At 38.8% G+C, this 22666-nt stretch overlaps 1 protein-coding gene across 3 annotated transcripts; it reads right to left on the bottom strand.

Annotated features, from left to right (window-relative positions):
• Positions 1–1892: 1892 nt before the first annotated feature.
• Positions 1893–18726, bottom strand: golga7bb (golgin A7 family, member Bb). 3 transcript variants are annotated; one of them, XR_004927599.1, is made up of 6 exons: positions 18570–18726; positions 13395–13520; positions 12133–12285; positions 5998–6621; positions 4369–4454; positions 3446–3529 (listed from the first exon to the last, which is right to left on the bottom strand). XR_004927599.1 is itself a non-coding variant. In XM_021307571.2 (5 exons), the coding sequence occupies exons 1-5, from the start codon at positions 18579–18581 to the stop codon at positions 3446–3448; spliced, it is 477 nt and encodes a 158-aa protein (XP_021163246.2). In that variant the 5' UTR covers positions 18582–18721; the 3' UTR covers positions 1893–3445. The 3 variants fall into 3 exon arrangements, 2 of the variants coding, with proteins under 2 accessions (XP_021163246.2, XP_021163245.2); XM_021307571.2 differs by lacking the exon at positions 4369–4454 and having other exon boundaries at positions 1893–3529; positions 6520–6621; positions 18570–18721; XM_021307570.2 differs by lacking the exons at positions 3446–3529; positions 4369–4454 and having other exon boundaries at positions 5193–6621.
• Between the last annotated feature and the right edge of the window lie 3940 nt (positions 18727–22666).

Genomic DNA, 22666 nt, shown 5'->3' on the forward strand with positions numbered 1-22666 from the left:
AAATAACGTGGCTATGCACCTTTAAGGACCACCTTAGAAACAAACATTCAGTCATCAATATCATCTAGTTAAATGACAATATGTTATGGCCTACTGTTCACAAATGTATACATTCAAAGGTACAAAGGTATACTTGGACAGATGGTTTATACTTACAGTATTGTATATACATTGTCCATTGAGCTCCTTTATGTGCCTTTTGGCAGTGTTAAGTCACTTATTAATTGGTCAGTCCATCAGCACCAGGTTGGATATCCATTCCACTGGGATGAAACATGAAGGCATCAAAAAACAAAGCACAGGAGGCTAAATCCAAGCACAGCGAAACTGTATGGTATAAATGCCTGTGGTTTAAACCAGTAATCCAGGGTTTAATGATGTAAAACTATCCGCAGCAAATGAATCAAAACACTAAAACACATCACATCTGCAATGGTTAGGTTAACATTGAACATCCATTCATAAAAGATGACAGTATCAGTTGTTCCAGTAACATTGAGGTAAACAATATGACAAACATGGCTGAATACAAAATGGATGTCGGGTTGAACATTTCCATCAATTTTATGGTCACAGTTACTGACAACTCACAGACAGGATCCGCAGGTTTCTCTCAAATGCAGCTGTTGAGCTACTATTGTCCTTTAACTCTTGCTGCAACTAAATCTTAGTTCTATTGGGTGAAGAAAAATGTATTTGCTTTCCTTTGTTGCGTTACTTCTGTTAGAAATCTATAATTTCTTGAAAATTGTCCTTTTTATCCACTGTTATTTTATAAAGAAAGTACATCCTTTATTATTAAACAGATTATTTAGTGTTTTTATGTATCCAGGGTTTTTGTTGTAGGCTTAAAGTATCTTGTTTTGCCGTTAAGTGGTTTTGTACAGTTGACATTAGATTTAAATAATTTTAGAATTGACAATGACCATTTTGAGATTTTTAGGCAACAATAACCTCCATCTTAAATGAGCATAGCACACGTTCCAGAGATTTTGCCCGACTTTACCCCCTCTGGCGACAACTTGAAATCACACCAGTGCTGTGGATGGGAGAAGAGGAAAATCATCTAGTGCTGCGACTACACAAATCTTTTTTTTAGAGATATTATGTATTATTATATATATTATTATATTATGTTATTATATGTATTATTATATTATATATATTATATGCTATGGCGCATACAGCTGGAGACTCTGGTTATTTCAGCAATTCCTTTCTTTTTTAAAGGCATACTATGCAACATTTTTCAGTTAATTAATGTGTTCCATACCGTTTTGGATGATTAAATGAGTCATTTCAGGTCGAACAAAGGTTTTCTCGGCCGCCCTGGGGGTCTGTGGGGGAAATACCGCACTTGAGCTCACGGCCCGCTCACACAGAAGTCTCGCTTTACAGCGAGAACTCCATGTGTTTTTGCCCTGCCATTCACTATATGCACGCGCAAAAGCAACAACAAAGAACCGCGTGTTAACGTCAAATAAACATGCAAGCATATCGAGTTTTTTTATTATTATTATTATTATTATTATTATTATTATTATTTTTTTTTTTTTTTTTTTTATGTTGGCGAGACGCTACCGCGGCGAGGCGGCGGCGGCGGCAGCTTGGCGAGGCGGTGGCGGTAACGTCTCGCCAACATAAAATAAATAAATAAATAAATAAAAATAATAATAATAATAATAAAACTGGCGAGGCGGCCGCGGCTTGGCGCCGCCTTGCCAAGATAGCGCTGCGGGAAGCTTGATGTTCATACCTTCATTGTGTTAGTCATGGTTGGTACTGTCGTTTTTTCGACTTTTCGTTGCTTTCGCCTGTCTGCTAAGCTCAAAACAACCGCGCCTGGCTTGACGGAGAAACCAGAACAGCTGAGCATCTTTACGACAGTGCACTTTTACTTTCGCCCTCTGGGGGGAGCCTCGCTGGAAAATCAACCCCGGTTGCATAGTATACCTTTAAAGTGTTTTACCTTCAAGGGTGCCGCAGCAGAAAGATTTTTGACGTTTTTAAAACATAAAACCTTGGTGTACCTTAATGCCGAGGTTTTAACCAATTTAAAACTTTGTAAATCATCTCAACTTCAAAACCCTGGAATGGACAGAAGGTGTAGTTTTGTTTTACCATTTCTGTTTCTCTGAATGTGCCAGTTTGATGCAGTATATTACAATATTTTTACATGTTGCCCTTTTGTGTTTGTGTTTTTAATATGTAAATACAATCTGCATCTACATGGCAGCCATTAAAAACAGTCTAGAGGTTCAGTTCTTTTACTGTGTGGGCTGCTTGTCCTGCGAGCTCCTACACTCAAACAGAAACATTTCTCTGCTTAATGACCGTACCGTCTACAGCTTCACTGACAACAGCCCACACTCTCTCAGCTTCCTTAGGAAGCCAGAAAGTCTGTTTAGGGAAAACGTTTTTGACAGTGTTAAGATCTGCAAGCTTTCATCTCACACTAGACTGCAACTGAAGTCAAAATCATAAACACTGCCAGACATCCAAACTATCATGCAGATAAAAGGACAATTTTCCAGGGCCTGGGTTTGTGTTGTTCCCAACTGAGACCATATTAAATATTTTCTGCCTTCATCAAATCCAAACTCTGCAAGATTCTAAGTGCGTGAAAGGAAAGCATAAGCACATATCACATATACATGTGGGTCTGAAAGCATATGCTGCATGTACATGTTATACATCTCTGACGTCTGGACTTGGTATGCAAATGTGTTTGCATATGTGTGTGTAGGAGCATGACCTACAGCTGTGCTGCGGATCACTTAATCCACTCTGGTGAATAAGAAAGATTAATAAATCAAACTGTTCTTAGTTCAACAATTATGCCAAATGCCTCTGAATAAAGCCATGGGCCTTAGTTGGCCCAATTAGCCAACATTCAAAGCGATTTGACTTCAACTACCTGAAACAAATGCAAGAAGCAAGAACACTGTCTCCTGGAAGGCAGGAAACCATCCTCATTTTAGATGCCAGAGCTGCTGCAAAAACTTCTGAATACCCTGATTGTAAATGAAGACAGAATAACAGTAACAGTAAAATGATACTAGTCACACAATGACGACAGATCTAATCAAAGGTGAGCTTTACAGAACAAGCTACAGCACAAAAATGTGACTCACGGTAACAGGCATGATGAAATGGAACAAAAATGATTCACTTGGATAGCTTTTTAAGAAGTAAAGGTTTTCTTTCATAGACACTGAACACTGCAGTGTGTCACAAGCTGATATAGGTTCTGTTATGTTGAGCCACAGCTTTGATAAAAGCCAGATCCCTCTCTCAGGGTGGTTATCTTGTGGATCACCTCCTTGGCTTTCTGTCTTTCTGCTTGTGTTTAGAACCTGGTGCTTTCATGTTTCAGCATGCGGATGTTGGTGAGTGGTCCGCTGCCCCTGTGGTGGTACCCGTAAGCCTGGCACTGCCCCTCCAGTCACCGAGCAGTGCTGCACGATGACATGCTGCTGCTGGGACTGGAGCCACTTGAGCCCCGGTCCTCAAACACGCTGATCTCTAGCTGAGGACACAACGAATGTCAAGGATCATACGGATAAAGAAATACCATAATAGAGATGAGAAAATACAGGGATTCTCCACAGCAATATTGTCCTGTAATTCCCAACAACAGCTACATACAGTATATTGCCATATCAAAGCCATCTATACAGTAGCAGTGTTGCTTGAAGATATGCGAGTCTCCTGTTTTACCCAACAGAGAAAGAAAAAAAAACTACCTTGCAATATCAAAAGGGAAAAATTGGATCTTTTAATGAGGACATAAACACACAATTGTTACCCCTGATCCCCAATTGGGCAAAGTCAGTCTGCGCTAGTTGTTGTCACCTCCTCTCACAATCTGCGAGTGTGAGAGGAGGTGACAGCTGGAGTCTGCAAGTGTGTGAGCAGAACTGAGTCGACCCGAGTTGCAGTCAAAACAAAATGTGAAATGATCACTGAACTAACTGTAAACACGTGTCTCCATCAGACAATGAACAAGACAGGCTAGGACACGACAACAGCTGTGAGTCGACTATTTTAACAACTTTATTTGAAGCTATACAACATTATGAACATCAGCTCAAAAACAGTACTGGGCTCTATACAAACTATAGCCTAACTAATTATGATTACCATAGTCTTTGGACTATAAATTACTCGGGAATATAAGTAGCTTCAGTAAAAATATGCGTCATAAAGAAAAAAAAAAAAAATATATAAGTCGTACCGGACTATACGCATATATCTAGAAATTTATTTCACACCATCCTAAGACTAAAAACTGACATTTAATCTGGTAAACCAACTTATTCAATTACACAACTGCATCTACAACCAGCTGAATAATGTGGAACATACCTGGGAGGATGAATGGGGTAAATTAGCAACTCCAAAAAGCAAGGTTCTTGCCAGCGCATTTTGCGTAATGGCCTGGTGCGCTGTTCCTGGGATGCCGAAAAATTGTGTGTTAGTGTAAACACCAAGGCTTCTTAAAATCTCTCCGGCTGTCCAGACTTTCAATCGGCTGAGATTTTGGGTTTCCGGCTTTACAGATAAAAACACTTTTCACTCTGATATGCTGGACATAATCTTCAGATTGTTGTTCAACATTTTTGCCTTGCTAAGGTCAAAATCTTGACCTCATTTTCTTTTTTCAACTCCCATAATTTAGCTGACCATTGTAGTGGCACTGATACTATCTGCAAAGATGATTTCATGCTGTGTTTCAGCTGCCTTGGAACTTGAAACTAACAAGTCGCAGATTGCGTCATCTCCACCTTTTTGAATTCCAGTTTCCTTCCTGTCAGACATTAGAAAAAAACATAGACGCTGGCACATAAGCCATTGTTAAACATACAAATATAGCCAACATGAGTCTCAGAATATGTTTTTAAGACCCATTTTATTCCAATATCTTTGTACTTTTGAAGTCATGCTGAACTGTTCAACTAAACATGAAACGTAAAACAATAAGTGGCGATTCTTCATTGCTTGTTTAGCCGCAACGGCAACGGCAGCGCGTAGAGCAACCCATGTACAGAGGCCTTAGTCCTCGACGCCGTCGACCCGGGTTCGACGGCATCCAGCAAAGGACCGGGGGTCCTTTGCTGGATGTCTCTCCCCCTGTAGGCCACTAAAGCTGCGAATCCCCCCCCCCCAAAAAAAAAAAGCAATGACTGTTCTGCACCATGTTTTGTGCATATAAATCGCACTGAAACATCTTGTCTTATGAACACTAAAAAGTAATACTTTTACAACTGACTAAATGTTAAATAAATAATAGAGAACTGCTAGAAAAATGCAAAATTCTGAAGTTTGACTCAATGTTGCTACAAGTAGCAGCCATCATGATTGCCGAAGTTAGAAATGGTCCTGTTTCGCTGACTTTCCAACTTGTAATTCAGATGTTAGGGACTGTTCCAGTTGAAATTTTCAACTCGGAGGTCGATAATACCAACTACCGAGGACAAATGGAATGTAACATTGGATAGAGACTTCTCCCCACAAACACTCATCTTGTGAACAGTGAAACACAGGATCACTGCAAGCTTGTGGTTACCCAAACTGGACATTTCTCAAGTTGGACAACAAAATTAGCAGACCAAACAGATTTACATCTGACTTAGAATGCACCGAAGAGGATGGGCCTCCATGTCCTTAAAAACAGCAGCGCTCCAACTACAGCTTGCTCAAGTGAGAACCATCAAAATTGACCAAGACTCCTGCGTAAGTGTCGAGACGTTTTCAGAAATAACTGAGCGAAAGTCCAGTTGCCTCTGATTTAAGCCTGTTTGTTGATAGAGTATTATTTTTTTATTTACTGTAAAATGGTCCTTAACCTTAAAAACATTTTGCTAAATAATCTATTGTACACAGAATTTTCACTTATTAACGTCTTTTGTTATAAATAAGGTTTTTGGCGAGTCCACAGAAAGCGGGATTTATGGTTTCAGGACAGCATCAAATAATATGGTAAAAAAAACTCACTTTGACTTGTAGTCTTTTTTTTATCATTCTATGCCAGGCCTGTGTGTGGGTCTACTGGATACATTTTTCTCTCCTCTGTTGTCTATATACCTGTACCATGAGACATTTAGAACAGATGAGCATTATAAAATAATAAAAATGCTGAACTCACTTGAGCAGATAAGACTTTTAACAACAACTGCTTGTTCATTTAGTTCTCTCCTGATTTTCTGTTACTTACTTTCTGCTTGCAGAATTTGTTTTTAACAGACTCAGTATACAGACTTCTTCAAACCTGCCTTTAGATGTGCCTCTCCTGCCTCTTCTGGAAACAAGGAGACCTTGTACAGAGACCATGGAATATCAGGATTTAAAATGGATTATTAAAAATTTACAAATTGTGTTTTTCTTTGATCCGGTTTTATGTCTCTGGCAAATACATTGGTAACAGACAATCTTTCCAATTGCCAATCCGCTGCTAAACCTCAATACAGTTCTGTTTATTGTTCTCAGAGAGTAAGGCAGCTGCAAAGTTAAGGATACAACCCTCATTCCTCTCTCTATGGGGTCTGTGAGCAGCAGACCTCTCGGAGCGTAGATCTTCTCATTCTGCTCCTGGATGTAGCCTGATATCTTCTTCAAGACCTGAAATAAAATGTGGGTGAAGAGGTTTTAGAGGACTGAAATACATCTGGCTATAATTCAGATTTCATTAGAGACATCAAAAGGTTCATTGAAAGCAAAAGCTGAATGCACAGTTTCACAGAAGATAATCTAAACAGGCACACTAACTGGAGACTAATACCTGCATATTGCTTTTTAAAGTATACTCTGTGTTACATGTAATGGCCATGTATTGTACAGAGATTAAACATGAGTTTGGATTTGGCCATTTAATTTCTCCCTATGTTATGTCTCAAATGGAGAACATAAAAATGGAAGAAATTAGTTCTGAATCCCTTTGCACATCTTTAAAGCACATGTTATAAAATACCTACCCTTGAGTCATTTTTTCCTCAGAATTATAAAACAAACTTAAGGTAATTTTATTAGGCTCTAAGTACATGAGTAACTTTTAAATATACTTCCTAACCACTTATGCTAAGCAAGACTATGAACTGAATTTTTAAAACTAAGGAGTAATTCTCTTTCTGAAAATCTCCATCCAAAAGCTATGGCTCCAAATGGAACAGATGGCTCTCTCAGGGCAAATGTCATGCTTTGGTTAACCATCAGGGCAAACTCTCTAAAATGTAAAGTGGCCAGTTTATTTATATTGCTTTGGCAATGAACCCATCCATTAGCTTTGCTTCAACTGTGCAGTAACCACAGAGCAGCAGTGGGTAGAGTCTGTGCACTTTCAGGCCATGCCTCAACTAACAAACTTAAACTGGCATGTCTGCACACATTTTTAGAGCATTACAACTAAAACAGTTCCAAATAACCATTGGAGTCTGTTTGTTTCGAAAACGTTGCTCCAAAGTATTAAACAGTCATGCTAAATTAACAACTACAAACTAATATGCCATGATCAGAACAGCTCCTCAGATGTACATCTGATATGCCTGTGTGGGTCCCAACAATGCGGACATGCCATGCAACTCTAAAATACAGTCTAATCATGTCACTCAGATACACTCCACTCCATTGAGTCCTGGGTATATTAGGATCACTGCTACAAAACCAAACAAAGTCAGTAGATCTGAAAAAGAAAACACTTATATAAACATACAGCTGTTTAAATGTTATGCTCTACAAATCAGATATGGGACTTAACTGGGCTTGAAACTGGTCATGAAGGCTTTTGATACGGTAAATATGGATCATTATTCTGGGTGGCATTTAAAGGGGAACACAGCGGCACCAAATTTAAGAATACATAATCTATTGAAGAGTTACATACAGTCAATGTGAAATGAGTGTTTCCTGCCATATTTGCCAAATACGTTGCCAACGCTTCACCCTATCTGGGCACATTATATTGAAACCAAATGCAGAAAACTTTAGCAAAACCAGTCAAATGGTGGAAAAAACATTTCAGATTGTGAGGTACAATGAAATGCTGTGCATTCCTGCATAAAACAGATTGCCGGTAAATCGCTTGTAAATAGATCGCCTGTTTGAGGTAGCGTTTGCCCAGGGGCGACCATTTATTCAGGAACGCCTACTGTTTTTGATCGACAGAATTGAAGTGAAAGAATATCCTGTAGTACTGAAACAAAGTTTGAAACATTCTTTGGAAATCTTGATTGCAAAGAAATCACATAGGCTAAGGAGTAATATAACCATCAGGCTTGTTTTAAGCATCAGTTTAACAAACCAGCTTTAATGGTGACAATCCAGGGATTGTAATTTTTCACATTTGTTAAAGGCCGAGTTGCCAACTTTTCCGAAAGGTTCCCATATTCCCTTTTTGAATAACTGGACATGTGCAAGACCGTGTTGCCTGCTCTTTCACTCCTCAGGGGGTCCCGTGAAATAATATCCCAGTTCCACTGTTTCTACTGAGGCCTTCCTCTTCTTCTCTTAAACTTGTATGGAGTTTGCTTCTTGTGACTCTCAGCCATTTTCAAAGAATACAGTGAGAGCAGCAGAGCCACAATGAACGGCTAACACCGAAGCTAACAGTTAAGCTAACCGGGTCCACAAACACTAGAAGTGTGCATGCACAGCCAGCAAGCGGTTCATGCTTGAACTCACTTATATTACTTTCAATCAGCTTTAAGAAACATCTTTTAGAGTTTGGCCATAACATTGTACAATTAAATCCAGACAAAATTAACCCACACCAGGCCAATCCTTGACTACATCAAATTTAAACTGTTTTCCTTTCCCCCCTCTTCACCTGGTCCCTTCCTGTGACATTATTTCTAAACAGAAAGCCATGATTGCAGGAAGTGAGGCAACACTTCCTCCTGAAACACAGGTAAGTTCACCAAAATTAAATGCACAAGTTAAAACAATGAATAAAACCTAGAGTTGTACATTTATTTAAACCAAGATGTCATAGTAAATAATCTGTTAAATGCTAAACATAGACAAACCCGGGATAGTATATGCTTGCAGACTACAGAATAGATAAGATGTGGCTAATTCAAGTAAACAAGAATGTTACCTGAAAATATAACTGAGGCCACTGGTGTTCTCATCCGCTTTGTCACAATAAACCTCATTACTTTAGAAATTTGACATTCAAGTATCCTTATTCTAACTGTGCCACCGGTATGCTGGCATGATTGTGTCAGCAGCTCTGGGGAGTCTATACACAGACTACACACAAGCAGCCCTCCTCTTTAGCATTATCTTTAAGAAGTGCATTGTATTTTTTGTACAAAGTCTGAATGTAAACTTGTATCATTGCAAATCCGCTGTTGCATTTTTAGCCATTTTCTTGTCAGTAAAGAAGAATCTTGTTCTGACATGCAGGGAACAGTCTGTGCCTTTTGATATTGAGATGTACGTGTTAAGAGGATTGGAGATCCACGATTGTGTGGCACACATGAATATGCACACTCAACTTCAACTTGGGTGGGTATATTTTATCGTCATCAGTCATGGAGGCATTCATAAAGTTTAAAAAAGTAAATAAACAACTCTCCTGTGGAGTCGATAGCATCGGAGACTCTCAATGGAGCGGTACTACCTGACAGGGAGATGAAAGGTGACTCAGACCAAGCCATTTCTGCATGGCTTCAGCACAGCAATAAACCTGCTTTTTGCGGTCAACTTCCCAGTACCCCTGGGCAGCTTTGATAAAGCAATGCTTACAAAATGCAACAAGATGAGGCAGAGGAATGTTGTGTGAGACAGAGTTCAGAACAGGGAGGCATGCTGGAACTTCACGCCACTACAATCTCTTCTGAAGCATTGGCAGGTTCACAGGAAATCACAAAGAGGATTCATCAAGCTCACTGTTACTGTGTGCACGACTGCATTATGCATGTGTGTGTGTTCTTGTTCCATCTCAGCGACCGGCAAGCAGCAGTACAGCCATGGACAGGTTCAACCACCTGTCCTTTCTCAAGATGGGCATCTTAGTAAAACAATTTTACAGATGGCGTGCCATGCTCTATCCAGTGGAACTCAGGTGTGGCCTTCAGAACAGGATGTAAAAGGTAGTGGATGGTTATGAGAATCAGATCTTATCTCCCAGATTCTGCCTGTTTCCCACTGGAGTGAGTTTTTCAAACTGCCCTAATTTTATAAAATGCAGCAGATCACAAAACAGAGATGAATGCCTTCTTGTATTTTAAACATAAATTTTTAAACATTAATTCAAAATTAAGAATGTGCGAGTCAAATCACTGTGTAAGTTTAAGTGTTTGGTGCTACACTGATCAGCTTTATTTTAACAACCTTAGGAGTTTCATACTAAACATTAAATTATATCACATGCAACTTCTTAAATTTCTATTTTTAATCTCTGAAAACTGAACATTGTAATGAATGCTGCTGGTGAACCCAATACTCAGTCAAACAGAGTTACATTAAAAAGGGTTCATTGTAAATGTTCAATGCTGACAATTGAGGAGTTGCTGGCAAAACCAGACTAGACCAGATGCACATTAGCACACAAGTACTGAAATCATCACGGCAGCAGAGCACAAGTGAGGTGATGAATCAATCTGGCAGTGAGTGGGTGAGTGAGGCAGGTATAAGAAGGCTGAGGAACAGGTGAGCAGAGTAGGAGCTGATTAATAGCAGCAGGTGCTGGTCTGGGCTGAGCTAATTAGAGGGTTTCTGTGGCTGAGAGGTGACAGAGCTGATTCTAAACAAGTCCGGAAAAGTCCAAAAGAAACAAACAAAAAATCTAAATCATGACAAACATGACAAAGCATGCTGTTAATTGCCATCATTTTACAAATAGATGGCAGTGGGTCAGAACCGACATCTTCATCAAGCTTTTAACCGAAGGTTGGCAATCACAAATCGTAAACAGCTTTACTCAGGCCATTTAATACCCAAATTTATTCTGCAAAAAATAAAATTTAAATTTCTCAATTGGTGGCTTGATGCCAGGAATGAATGACATTGTACACTATCATGTAAAATTTCAATAAAATTTCACATATGTAGCTTAAATCATTGAGCATAATCATGAGCAGTGATTATCATGTATTAATTTATTACAGTCATCCAACAACAGTGGTAACTAAACATGTCAAGAAAAATGTACAGAATCAACTAAAGGCCAACTTTACTAAATTTTACAAGGTTCATGAATCTTATAAATACATTTAAGCTATTCTGATATTTAGAATACAATTCTTTTTAATAACCACTACTGTTACATAAAAATTAGAATAACCACAACACAAGAAAATAATTTTACATCAAGTAGAAAATTACATACTTTTTGATTCACCCATCTTAAGGCTGGAATTAAATACAGGTGTGGAAAATAGTTCTGCTCTTACTTTTTTGTATGACCTTTAAATTGTCCAAAAAAAAAGGAAATGAATAAGTGCTTCAGTTTCTTCCTCCAAAACCTCCAAAACTGTTACTAATTTTACTACCAGGCTTTACTATGACTAGTTATTCTAAGTCTTTTATACCTTCTGCAATTAGGTTTTTAAACTTGAATTAAGTGTATTGTTTGCATTTGTGACCATTGTGTATGAAAGGTTGTAGCACACATTTGTCTGCTTGTCTTCTTTTCTGTGTATATCTTGCCTGGAAGCTGCATTGATTTGCCCTTAATGGGGTTAATAAAGTTTTTCTGATTCTGATTCTGAGACCATTATTCAGTGTTACTGTATGTTTTTGACTGAAACAAAATGATAGAAAAGCTAAATCCTGTCTGTATGGACAAGATAACATATTGGATCCCAAATAAAAACCACCCTCTAGTACTGTTATAAGATTATTTTATTTTTATTTTTATGTTTGCTGCATACACCTGGGTGTGAGTGTATCCAGGAGCTCTGCTGGTGTCCTGCATTTAGTAAATGCCAGGCCGTGCAAATTCTCTGAAAACATTGCATTGTAACAAAATGATCAATGCCATTTACTTGACGTGCATGTAGCTTTTAAGGTTGTTGATAATGGCAATACATAGTATACTGGCAAGAAAGAGGTTTTAATCTTTTATGTATTTTACCAAGAATATTTTCTTGCCATCAGGCAATTACATTTTGCGATTTTTAGGCTGCTTACCTTCTCATAGCGTGTCTCCATGCAGAAGAAGACGATATACGCTGTTGCACAAGCCAGGCATCCTTCCAGGTATGACTGACCTCCAACTTTTTCAGCCTCCACATAATAGGAGTTCAGCGTCTTTACTGTCTGCTCAAGCAGAGCTCTCTCTATCTGATTACAAACACAAACAAGCATTGGGGCAAGGTTATGGGTGGTAGAGACATGTCAGACTGGGAAAACAAGTAAATTTAGCTTTCTAACAACAACTAAAACAAGATGTGCATCTATGAAGCACTATGTCAAACATATTGGCTGCATGTACCTTAAGCCAATATACTCCTGTTTTGATGAATATTTACTATGTTATCAAATAAAATAAAAAAACTGCAAATTGTTCAGGATGTTTTGTTCTTTGTTGTTGTTTGTTTACCAAAAGCAATGCCCTTAGGCTATCCAGGATCTTATTAATCCTGTAGTCATTTATTTACAGTAGTTTCAGCCGTTCACTGTGGTGCCACTGCTTTCAGAATTACTTTGAAAATGACTCGACTCAGAGTCACAAGAAGCAAACTGTTTTCTAAGTTTATGGGAAAATGAGGAAGGCCTCAGGAGAAGGAAACAAAACCAGAGTGGATTTGCAAGATTTTTTACATGTTCCCCAAGAGGAGCGGAAGAGCAAGTAGCATGTTGCTGTGAGTTTGCAGTTATTTAAAAAGGGACTTGGCGTTTGTTGCCTACATTTCCGGAGAAATCCTCCTCGCTACCTTTAATGATCCTTTTTCTGAGGAGCCTCCTGCTGCCTTTCAAACGGTGTTACTCCACTCTGGAAATCCAATTTAAGTAGAACTCATCAGTTTTTAATCAAGGATGTTTGATGGATAATCTTGCCACTTGGTTGCATATGACTGAGTGCTGAACTGCAAATAAATCATGCGCTCCTTAAATAATGAAGATTTTCTCGTTAGAAAATAAGTGTTTTCCAGAAACCTGAAGGCATTTTAGGAGTTGGTTCTCTGTTCATAGCACAGGAAGTTTACATTTGTTCACATATATGTGTAAGCTTGTTATTAGGTCAACTATATTGTATGTTTCATCAGTTCAAATGGCATGTTGCAAACGCATAATTTAATTCTTAAAAGTTTATATAATTTTGAGTTAAAAAACATAGACAGAAACACAGATTAGCTCAGCAGTCACATGTACTTTATTATACTGAAATGACTTTGCTTTAACTCGTGCAATGTTGTAGTTGTTTCACACAGTTTTGCTGACGTCCTCACCCTGTTGTCGAGCTCTGTGGGGAACTTGGTCTGGAATCGGCACACGGTTCCGTCACTGTAGTCTCGCTGTATGAACACCTTTGTTACCAGTGATGCTGTGTGCTGCATGTCCTGAAGGTTATGAAACTGGGGAGATATACAATAGCGGGGGAGAAAATGAATGCAGACTTTGGAGTCCATTTGAATTCCTAAACAAAGGACTCATTATTTCATTTCTTGAAAAATAATAGTTAAGAATGTATCAGTTAAAACCCTAAATTACATCCGACATATGACATTCCTGAAAGCAATTGTCCAAAAGTGCCACAAGCGTTCATCTAACATTATTAAAGAACATTAATTTTGATGCAAGTTTGTGTAACTTAAGTCAAAACTATCAAGCTAATGGCCACGTGACCCAAGTATATCCAGCAGCAACCACTGTCATGATTTAGGTTTTTGTTTGTTTTGCTTTGGACTTTTCTTTATCTGCCTTCACTTCAAAGCCATCATCCAATCAGCTCTGTCTCCCTTTCAGCCACCACTCTACTCTAGATCAGCTCCACCTGTTGCCACTAATTAGTCCACTGGGCTCACCTATGCACCTGTCCACATATACCTGCTTCAGCCAACTAGTCCCTGCCAGAACGTCTCTTCTAGTCTCGTCTCACCTGATCTCGTCTAGTGTGCTGTGCCCTGCTTCTACCAGTTCCTATGTGTTCAGCCAGCTGGACTCTTCCGGGTATAAGTTACCTGTTTCCCCATGAGTTCCAGCTGCTTGCTCTGCCCGTTCTGATGGTTCGCCGGTCCACATCGCCTGTTCTGGTCTTTCACTACTTGCATCTACCTGCTCATCCCTGCCTGCTTGCACCTTCAGCCATTAAATCACCTGTCAAGTCTGGTTCTGCTTGCCTGCCTCACCCGCTACTATTCATCCCTCACAATTAACCTTTTAAAAAAAGATAACTCTGTGTTCGGCTGAATATCGGGTTCACCAGCATCATCCATTACAACCATGGACCCTACAAAACTCACCCTGTCCAACAAAACATGCTCACTGACTGTAGGGTTAGGGGACAGGGAAAGGCATATTTTGCGGTGGGTGTGTTTTGCACTGAGTGCGGCTAGACCCTTCTCATGTGACCGGTTATGCTTCCAACTTAACATCTTGTCCTCTTTTCCCTTAAAGTGTCCCTCCACCATCTTAACTTACTAGTTCAAATCTATTTATTTCTGGAGAAATAATATTAGAAACCGAGTGTCCTAAAGGTTGTTGATTTTTAATTTAACAAATAATTTTTTAAAAATATTTTCTTAAATAATGTTTTGTCTAACTCAGAGTTGAGTTTTGAATAAGTTGAACACAATCCAAGCGTTGTTCTAAATCAGTTAAGCAAATTTAAAGTCATTCCAGATTCTTTAAGATGAACTTCGGTCCTCTAACTTAAAGCTCTTCAATGAACACCAAAAGTCACTTTTTCTTAGCTCTTCAGTTTTGTTTTATCTTAATTTTGCTAAGTAGTAGTAGTAGTAGCACATTGCCTGCTGGTGGTGATCAGAGGTCCTGGTGGTGCCGATGTATGGCAGTCTCACCTCTGTCAGTCACACACAGTCTGCCCCAGGGCAGCGGTGGCTGCTAACATTGCCTTCCACCATCAGGGTTTGAATGTGTGAATGACTGATTGTAGTGTAAAGCGTTAGGGGTCGTTAGATTAGTTAAAGTGCTATACAAGTAAAAGCCATTTAAAGAAGAGTTGTTGAGGGAAATATATTGTTAATTCAGGTAAACATTATTTTTGGAGCTCCCTGGACAGACATTAATTTCTGCAAATACATTCTGGTATTTGAAGAATACAACACTGCTCATTTATTCCATGTTCCATATATTTACTGTTAAATACTTGTGCTCAAATCACTCGTTTGCTATACGTAGTCTGAACCCTGAGGATATGAAATCGCCACTAGGTGAAAACTCTCAGCAACACCAAATGTAAGTTCATTTGCTTGTTTTATACAACTACTTCATTGTATTTTTAATTTGACAAAAAACAGTCCTGTTTTGTTCTATTTTGATCATGCATTTGCACTCAATATAAAGTATTGAAAAGTGTACATAGAATATGTGTAATTATTGAAATGATTTATACAACAAATTGATTCCGCGCAGATATTTAATAAAAATGTCAATATTGTGATGTGAACTCGTCTTGGCAGCTTTTAATTACTCCATAGTGCTGGCATAAATGTGAGAATTTCACATTTTCTCAGCATTGTAAGCTTACAGTGGGGCTCTGACTTTATTCCTTGAGCTACAACAGACCCAGTTTCAATTATAGCCCTCTGAAAGAATGCTCTTTGCAGCACAACTGCTATGTTTTACATCAAAACAACCATAGTAAACTTGTCTCATGCTGATCTAAATTACTTGTCCCAAGAGGATGGCAATTAGTGATACAGAAAAAGTAAGCGGAGGGGGTGGATAGAAGGGGGACAGAGTGAAACAAAAAGGCAAGTGTAAGAAGATACAGCAAGCACAGAGCCTCAAGCTCCTTCAGGTTATGTATATAATATTCTCTAGGAATGCTAAACATTTGTGCATCTGCCAAAATTAACTAGCCAGCTCTTAATCCATGACTCCTTCGCAAAGTTTTGCTGGCCAGAGCACTCTTGTTATTATTGGAAGGTAGCAAGTCCATGTAAGCAGACAGAGCACAGAGGCAGTCTTTCATCTACATCAATCAGAACCAGGAATAGAGTCTAAGCTTCTATTTTCATCTGCTAACAGCCATAATCATCTCACAGCCAGAGCTTTTAATATCTGTTTCTTTGCTTTCTCTGCCTCTCTAGCACAGTGTCTATCTTTAGGCCATCATGATCCATCAGTTATTCTATTAATAGATGTAATCATCAAGACATGGCGGGGCTTTGTTTAGTCAAATCAGAATCAGTTGGCCCAACATCAACCTCACTATGTTTACATGGGCTCTTTGTTTTCCAGTACCAGAATGTGGCCTAATGTACTTTGCATACAGTATAAGTGCTAAACCCAAAACATTTAAAGATGACTTGAATTGGTTGAATGGTTGCTAAATAAATACAGGTGAGAAAAAAGTAATAGCAATGCAGCATTGGAAACTACATCCATGTGCTTTTTGAGTTTTGCTTTTTTAATTGAATTGGTAAAATAAATGTACTTTTTGAAAGTATTCTAATTTAAGACGAGATGTTACGGAAACATGAAGAGTGGAGATTAGGAAATGAAGAAAAGAAGGAAGAATGCTCCCAGAACAATGAAAATATAGAAATACCAAAATAAAAGAAAATACATAAGGAAGAAAAAATGGAAAACAAAAAAGACGCCAGAGGGCATTCTGAAGTATAATGATCCTCTTTCAACTCAAATATTGATTGTGATGACAGGAAGAGTACTGACAGTAACTTTTTCAAACTTTATTAATGATGCTTTGGAAGAGGAATCAGGGAAACACATCACACCAAGAATATGCACAATAAATACTCTGCAATTGCCAAAAAAAAAAAAAAGTTTGACTTTATAAGTTTGGTCAATTGCTTACATGTGAGCGAAGAATGTTGAAATCAGTACTGTCTTCCACTAATTTCCTGTGACGGACCAAACATTCATTACATTGTAAGGAAGATCAACTATAGGTGCCCTTCATGTGACAGTGCAAGTTTATATGAATATCTTTCTTTTTGCCTCAGAAATTTTAAGTATTTTCCTTACATAAAGTGTTTTTTCAAAGGTCATGCAGCGATCATGTCATTATGTAAAAGAAGAGTTGAGGAGATGAAATAAAAGAAGGAATTACTCACTGGTTAATATAATAAACTACAGGGACATGCAAAGATATTGAGTACTAATTACAAAGATCTCTTTCTAATCGTTATGCAGGAAAAAAAATTAACGTTATTTAAAAAAAGAAGATGGCTCATCAAGAAGCAATTAACATCAAATAAAAATAAATAAAATATAAATCAACATAAAATGTGTTGAAATTTTGGATAAGTACTGGTTGACAAACTGCATTTCAAAAAAATGCCAAGACTGTCATCAAAACCAGCTCCAAAAAGTGACATTCAATAAGATGTTTGCGATGTGTTCTCTCGCAGGTCGAACATCAAACTGTTCCAAGTCCCCTTCCTGGCTGTAGCTTTACATTCAGCGTCTTAGAATTACAGCTTCACTCACCAATAAACTGGAGCCATTTTGGTTGACATACACCTCCTATACAAACCCATACTGGACATGCTTGGATAAGTTCCCCCGCAGGGACATCAGTGCATCCATGCATGAGCGTGCTGTCCCAACCATACAAAGTAAAAGCCACATCCTCCTGTGAGATCATCAGCACGATAACTCAGCCAGCTATGTCTCCAGCATTATGGTGACATTACCAAGGGCACAGAGAGGAGAGGAAGATGTGCTGCTGGCCCGTGAGCTAACAGGCATTACTGGAGCTAAAAATAGACCATCAACTCCTGTTTGAGGCAACTAGTTGTGCTATTAGACTCAGCGTGAACAAGGATATTGATGTTAGTCTTGTTTTAGAATTGCAATTCATATAAAAACTACAGTGAGTAAAGGCATTGCCTGACTCCAACATGGTTGAGAGGGGAAATCTGTTTTAACAGTCTCAGAATTGGCTCACTTGAGTTAAAATAAATTAAAGCATTGTCCAGACGAGTAAAAGCTTTATGTAGTTGAAGCTAAGAACAGGCTGTGACTGGCCATGGTGCTGAATATAATCAAAATACTCATTATACTATATAGCATCATTATCATCCGAATCAACAGTCTGTACTGTGGTATAAACGACTATTCAATACATTTTTGCAGTAACTTGGAAACTATTTAAAGTGATTTATATGGTCTGAGTTCCAAAAAAAATAAATAAAAACGAATTAATAAAACTTGAGCAAATTGCAGGAACAGGATGAATAATAATATAAAACTAATCAAACAAACGAACAAAAAAGGCACATGTATAAATAAACGCCACTCTCCCATCACCGTGTTGCAGAATCAGTCCATCATGTGTTCACCCCATACAGGAGACACATGCAGCACATTGATATCACTGTAAGCTACCGCATTCCCCCACCTGCACCTGTCGGAATAAAAAAAAAAAAAAAAAAAATGGGGGGATTTATCAGAAGCAGCAGGAAATTCCTTACCTCCGCTGCCATGCTGCAGTGAGAGGGTGCGGGATTTCTGTCCCGTGCTGAACGCCGTCTGCTCGTGCGGTTGTGCGGGACAACGCGGCTGCCGCTGCTACTGCTGTAGAGCCGGGGCGCGCGAGCTGACGTGCACGTGGCGGTGCGTGTCAGCGGGACTGCGGGATGCGGTGCTGGCGGTGTAAGGGTGCCGCTTCCACAGGGATATCCTTTAAGGCTTCTCAGTAATGACCTGCTCTCTGTAAAATTTGGATATCCTAAATTTCAACGGTTTATATAAGATAATGCACGGGTTCTCTTATGGGCAAATAATTCCATGGAGCAATTAAAAATGTAACTTCCTGCGCTGGTTTCTCTACATTTCCCACATGCACACACATGTACAAGCCTTCTAAGACAAGAATAGGGAATACCAGGTTGATACTAGGAATATCATTACTGATTTTGTTAGAGTTTAAAGCTGCTGTTCATATAAATACATTACATAGTATTACAAACCCAGAAAACACTCAGCAGGCCCTGTATTATAGGTATAAAAGTTTAACTGCATGTTAATACCAGTTGTAAATCAGCCAGTTGCCAACTTCTGGGTGGCTGGGGTTTATTTAAAAAAAAAAAAAAAAAAAAAAAAAAAAAGCTGGCATGTTGGGACCTATTTCCATGAAATTAAAAAGGTAAAAATGCTTCATGGTTTAATTTAGTAGCGTAAGGTGATCGTTAAGGGATTAGCTCTTTTTTTTTCAAGATTAAGATTAAGTTATTACCCGATTAGTTCCCTAACTTGAAGTAAAAAGATCCCATATAATTGTGAGCCAGTTGGACATTTAATAAGTCTACGACGTGGATGACAGCCAAGAAGTTAGCAAGATCTACAGCTGACTTTAGCAATTTTAAACAGGGGAAAAGTATTCACATCAATGTGAAAAAATACTGTCAGTGAATATTAACAGTGTAAACTTTCACAACAGACCACTGCTGTGTTAGCGACAGATTCCCACCCAGCCGATCAGAATCCATGTGAAGATCCATCGATTTACATGTATCAATAAACCTGGACAATTTTGTCCATGTGCTGTCCTTGTCCCATAGTTGACTAAAAATTATCCCAAATGACTCACAGTCAGCTGAATTATCAAATGAACGAATCGAGTATATTGATACCGTAGGTCTGACTTGCTTGTTAGGTCCCATTAATTTCAGGATGTGCTTACCTTTCAAAAATTATATATTATAATAATATATATCATTTTATAAATTATAAATTATGTTTATATTACAAACAAGCTAACTATTAATACTTATAATCTAATAATACTTATAATCTTCACAAAATGTATTAAAAAAATAAAAACTAAAGATTTATCAAGCATGTGTTTATGTGCTCTCTAAAATTTTAAGTCTTCCTAAGATGTCTCAAGGTCCAAGCTGTGCTGCAAACACTGTTATTTAATAGTTCTGCTGCCACACATTTGGACAACCACATCCTGAAGTAGTCTAACCAAAGTGAAGTTCATCACTTACTGGTGTACAGAAGTGGGAAGTTAACAACCTCTCTCCCTTCACCATACATGACACAAGTAGACAGTTGTACACATAAACCCACACTCACACACCAGAGACCTAAAGTAGTAAGGATCAATGGTTTTAAGAGGCAAATGGGGAAGTTTGACCAGAATAAGTGGGTCCTAACCAAATACTACAAGGGCATCATCATGCATTGTTTCTAAGTATTCCTATTTGGATTTTCACACATGACTATCTCCTTCTGGTTTAAACAGAATGTTGTAAAAAGATTTCTAGTAACAGCAGTTTGCACAAAAATGTTTTTGTTGGTTTCAGAGGTCAGAGGAAAATATCATTGGTCCATCCTGCCTAGTTCCTTATGTTCCCCTTTGTGATATATATATATATATATATATATATATATATATATATATATATATATATATATATATATATATATATATATATATATTTTTTTTTTTAAATGTAATGACAACGTGTGTGTATGGTCAGGCTGAACCTTCACGTTCTACCAAGAAATCCTGCTACACACCATCTATCTGGTGCTGTTAAGAATCTGTGTTAATCAGTGTCCACCTTCTTCTGCCATTCTGTTCCTTTCAACACTTCAGGTGAGGAAAAGATCATGGTGCAAAAGGCTGCAGGTCTGGAAGACATCAGCTCCAGACTCCTGAGATGTTGTTTGGAAAATTGCGTGGCATCATGGGATACATGTTGTTAAATTGGACTTTGAAAGAAGCTTGTCTTTATCACTTTGAATGACCTGACAAAAGTATCCACTCCACCTGTTGTAGCTCCAGCATTAGTTTGTGTCTGAGCCTAGTGTTTTTCATCTTGCTGGGACCTGGGGACAGTTTCAGAAGGTGCTAGGAGGCGTCTGATACAGATAGGTTGAAGGTTTAGTTTTGTCTAGTTTTGTAGTTTACATTCTTTTCCTAAGGGTTACAACAATGCTCATTGCAGGCAACCTGCAGTTTCCGTGATTTCCGGTGATAAACTATTTGTCTAGTTAGAATAGAATGGAAAACACTAGAGCAGACAAGACCCTCACCTGGGCATGTGTCCCATACTGCTCTCCTTATAAGAAGATATTAAATTCAGACTTTGATAAAATCACCAACTGCTGTCTTGGTGATTAGAATCAATGAGAAACTTTTTTTCCCCACAACAATGTTCAGCATATCTTTTGAGAGGCTGATCCTCAATCATCTTGCCCCCGGTGAGGTCTTCATTGGATCCACTACAGTTTGCTTACCAGCCTGGCATCGGGGTGGATGATGCCATCATCTTTCAGCTACATTGAACTGCAGACGTCTGGAGGCACTCTGAGGATCATGTTCCTTAATTACCCCAGTACCGGGACCTTTGAGGGACAAGCTGGAGTTGTCATGAGCAGGAACTAGCAAGATGAACCCATTCAAATGATGAGTGTTCACAGCCCTCCAAATCTACACTGTGTCCACAAACCACAGTGCATTTTAGAATACATTTGAATGGTCTTTTCTTGCTAGAGGCTGAAAGAAATTCCCCATTTTAAATGCATTTAATAGTCAATAAAGTATCTTTAAAAAAAACACATCACGATGTGTTGTTGTTGCAGACTCAAGGTGTGGCAGTGACAAGACTGAGCCATGGTGGGATGACAAAGATGATGATTTAATGGAAAAACAGAAACTTACAACAAACAGAAAAAAATAAACACAAAAGCCAGGAAGGAAGCAACAGAACAATGGGAACAACTGTGTGTAGCTTAGAGTAGTTAATGCAGAGAATCCAGCAGGGAATAAACCGAAACCAGGAACTTAATTTGGAAATAATCAACTGCATAAAAGTCAGGTGAGTAAAATTCAACATAATACCAAACAGCTGGGGTAAAGACTGAAGGTGCATTCACACCGATCGCGAATGTGGCAGGCCAAGTGACAGATTTACATGTTATCCCTATGAATAGGTGCGGCACGGGAGCGACGCAACGCTAAGCGAGGCTACAGAGGTGGTTCTAGTGACTCAAAAGGCGCAGTTTTGGAGATTAGAACAAAGCCAGAGTGACACAACATCTCCGATGGACAGTTGTTGGAGTTGAAAAATCCAAACTTTTGTTTCTAGTCACACCACAACAACCAGACAAGAGCTGGATGTGACTGTGATGAGGGGTGAAACACCACAGTGGACACAAAGCAGTTTTTATTCAACATGGAAGAAAAGCTTATAGTGGCAGTCTGTGGTTGGCCTGAGTTGTATCACTCATCCAATTATTACTACCGAGAAAAGTCCAGAAATGACAGAGCCTGCAGAAGAGCGATTGAGGAGACTCGAGTGGCAGTTAAGTGAAAGCGTCACGAGATACTGCCATTTTACTACTGTACTCTGGCTTGTCGCCCTTCTGTGCAATTGCTGTCGCCTGCCATGCAAACAACCAGTGATAGAAAGCAAAAGGGCCAACATTGTGGCGCCATTGCCTTTGGTGTGAACGCACCTTTAAATGGGGAACCGAGGAAGGCACAAAACAGAAAACCTAACCACACACAAATGAGAACAGAACACAAACAGAATCATGACACTACACTGAGTCC

Source organism: Fundulus heteroclitus, chromosome 22 (genome assembly GCF_011125445.2).
Source record: "Fundulus heteroclitus isolate FHET01 chromosome 22, MU-UCD_Fhet_4.1, whole genome shotgun sequence".
In the NCBI taxonomy this organism is placed as follows: domain Eukaryota; kingdom Metazoa; phylum Chordata; class Actinopteri; order Cyprinodontiformes; family Fundulidae; genus Fundulus; species Fundulus heteroclitus.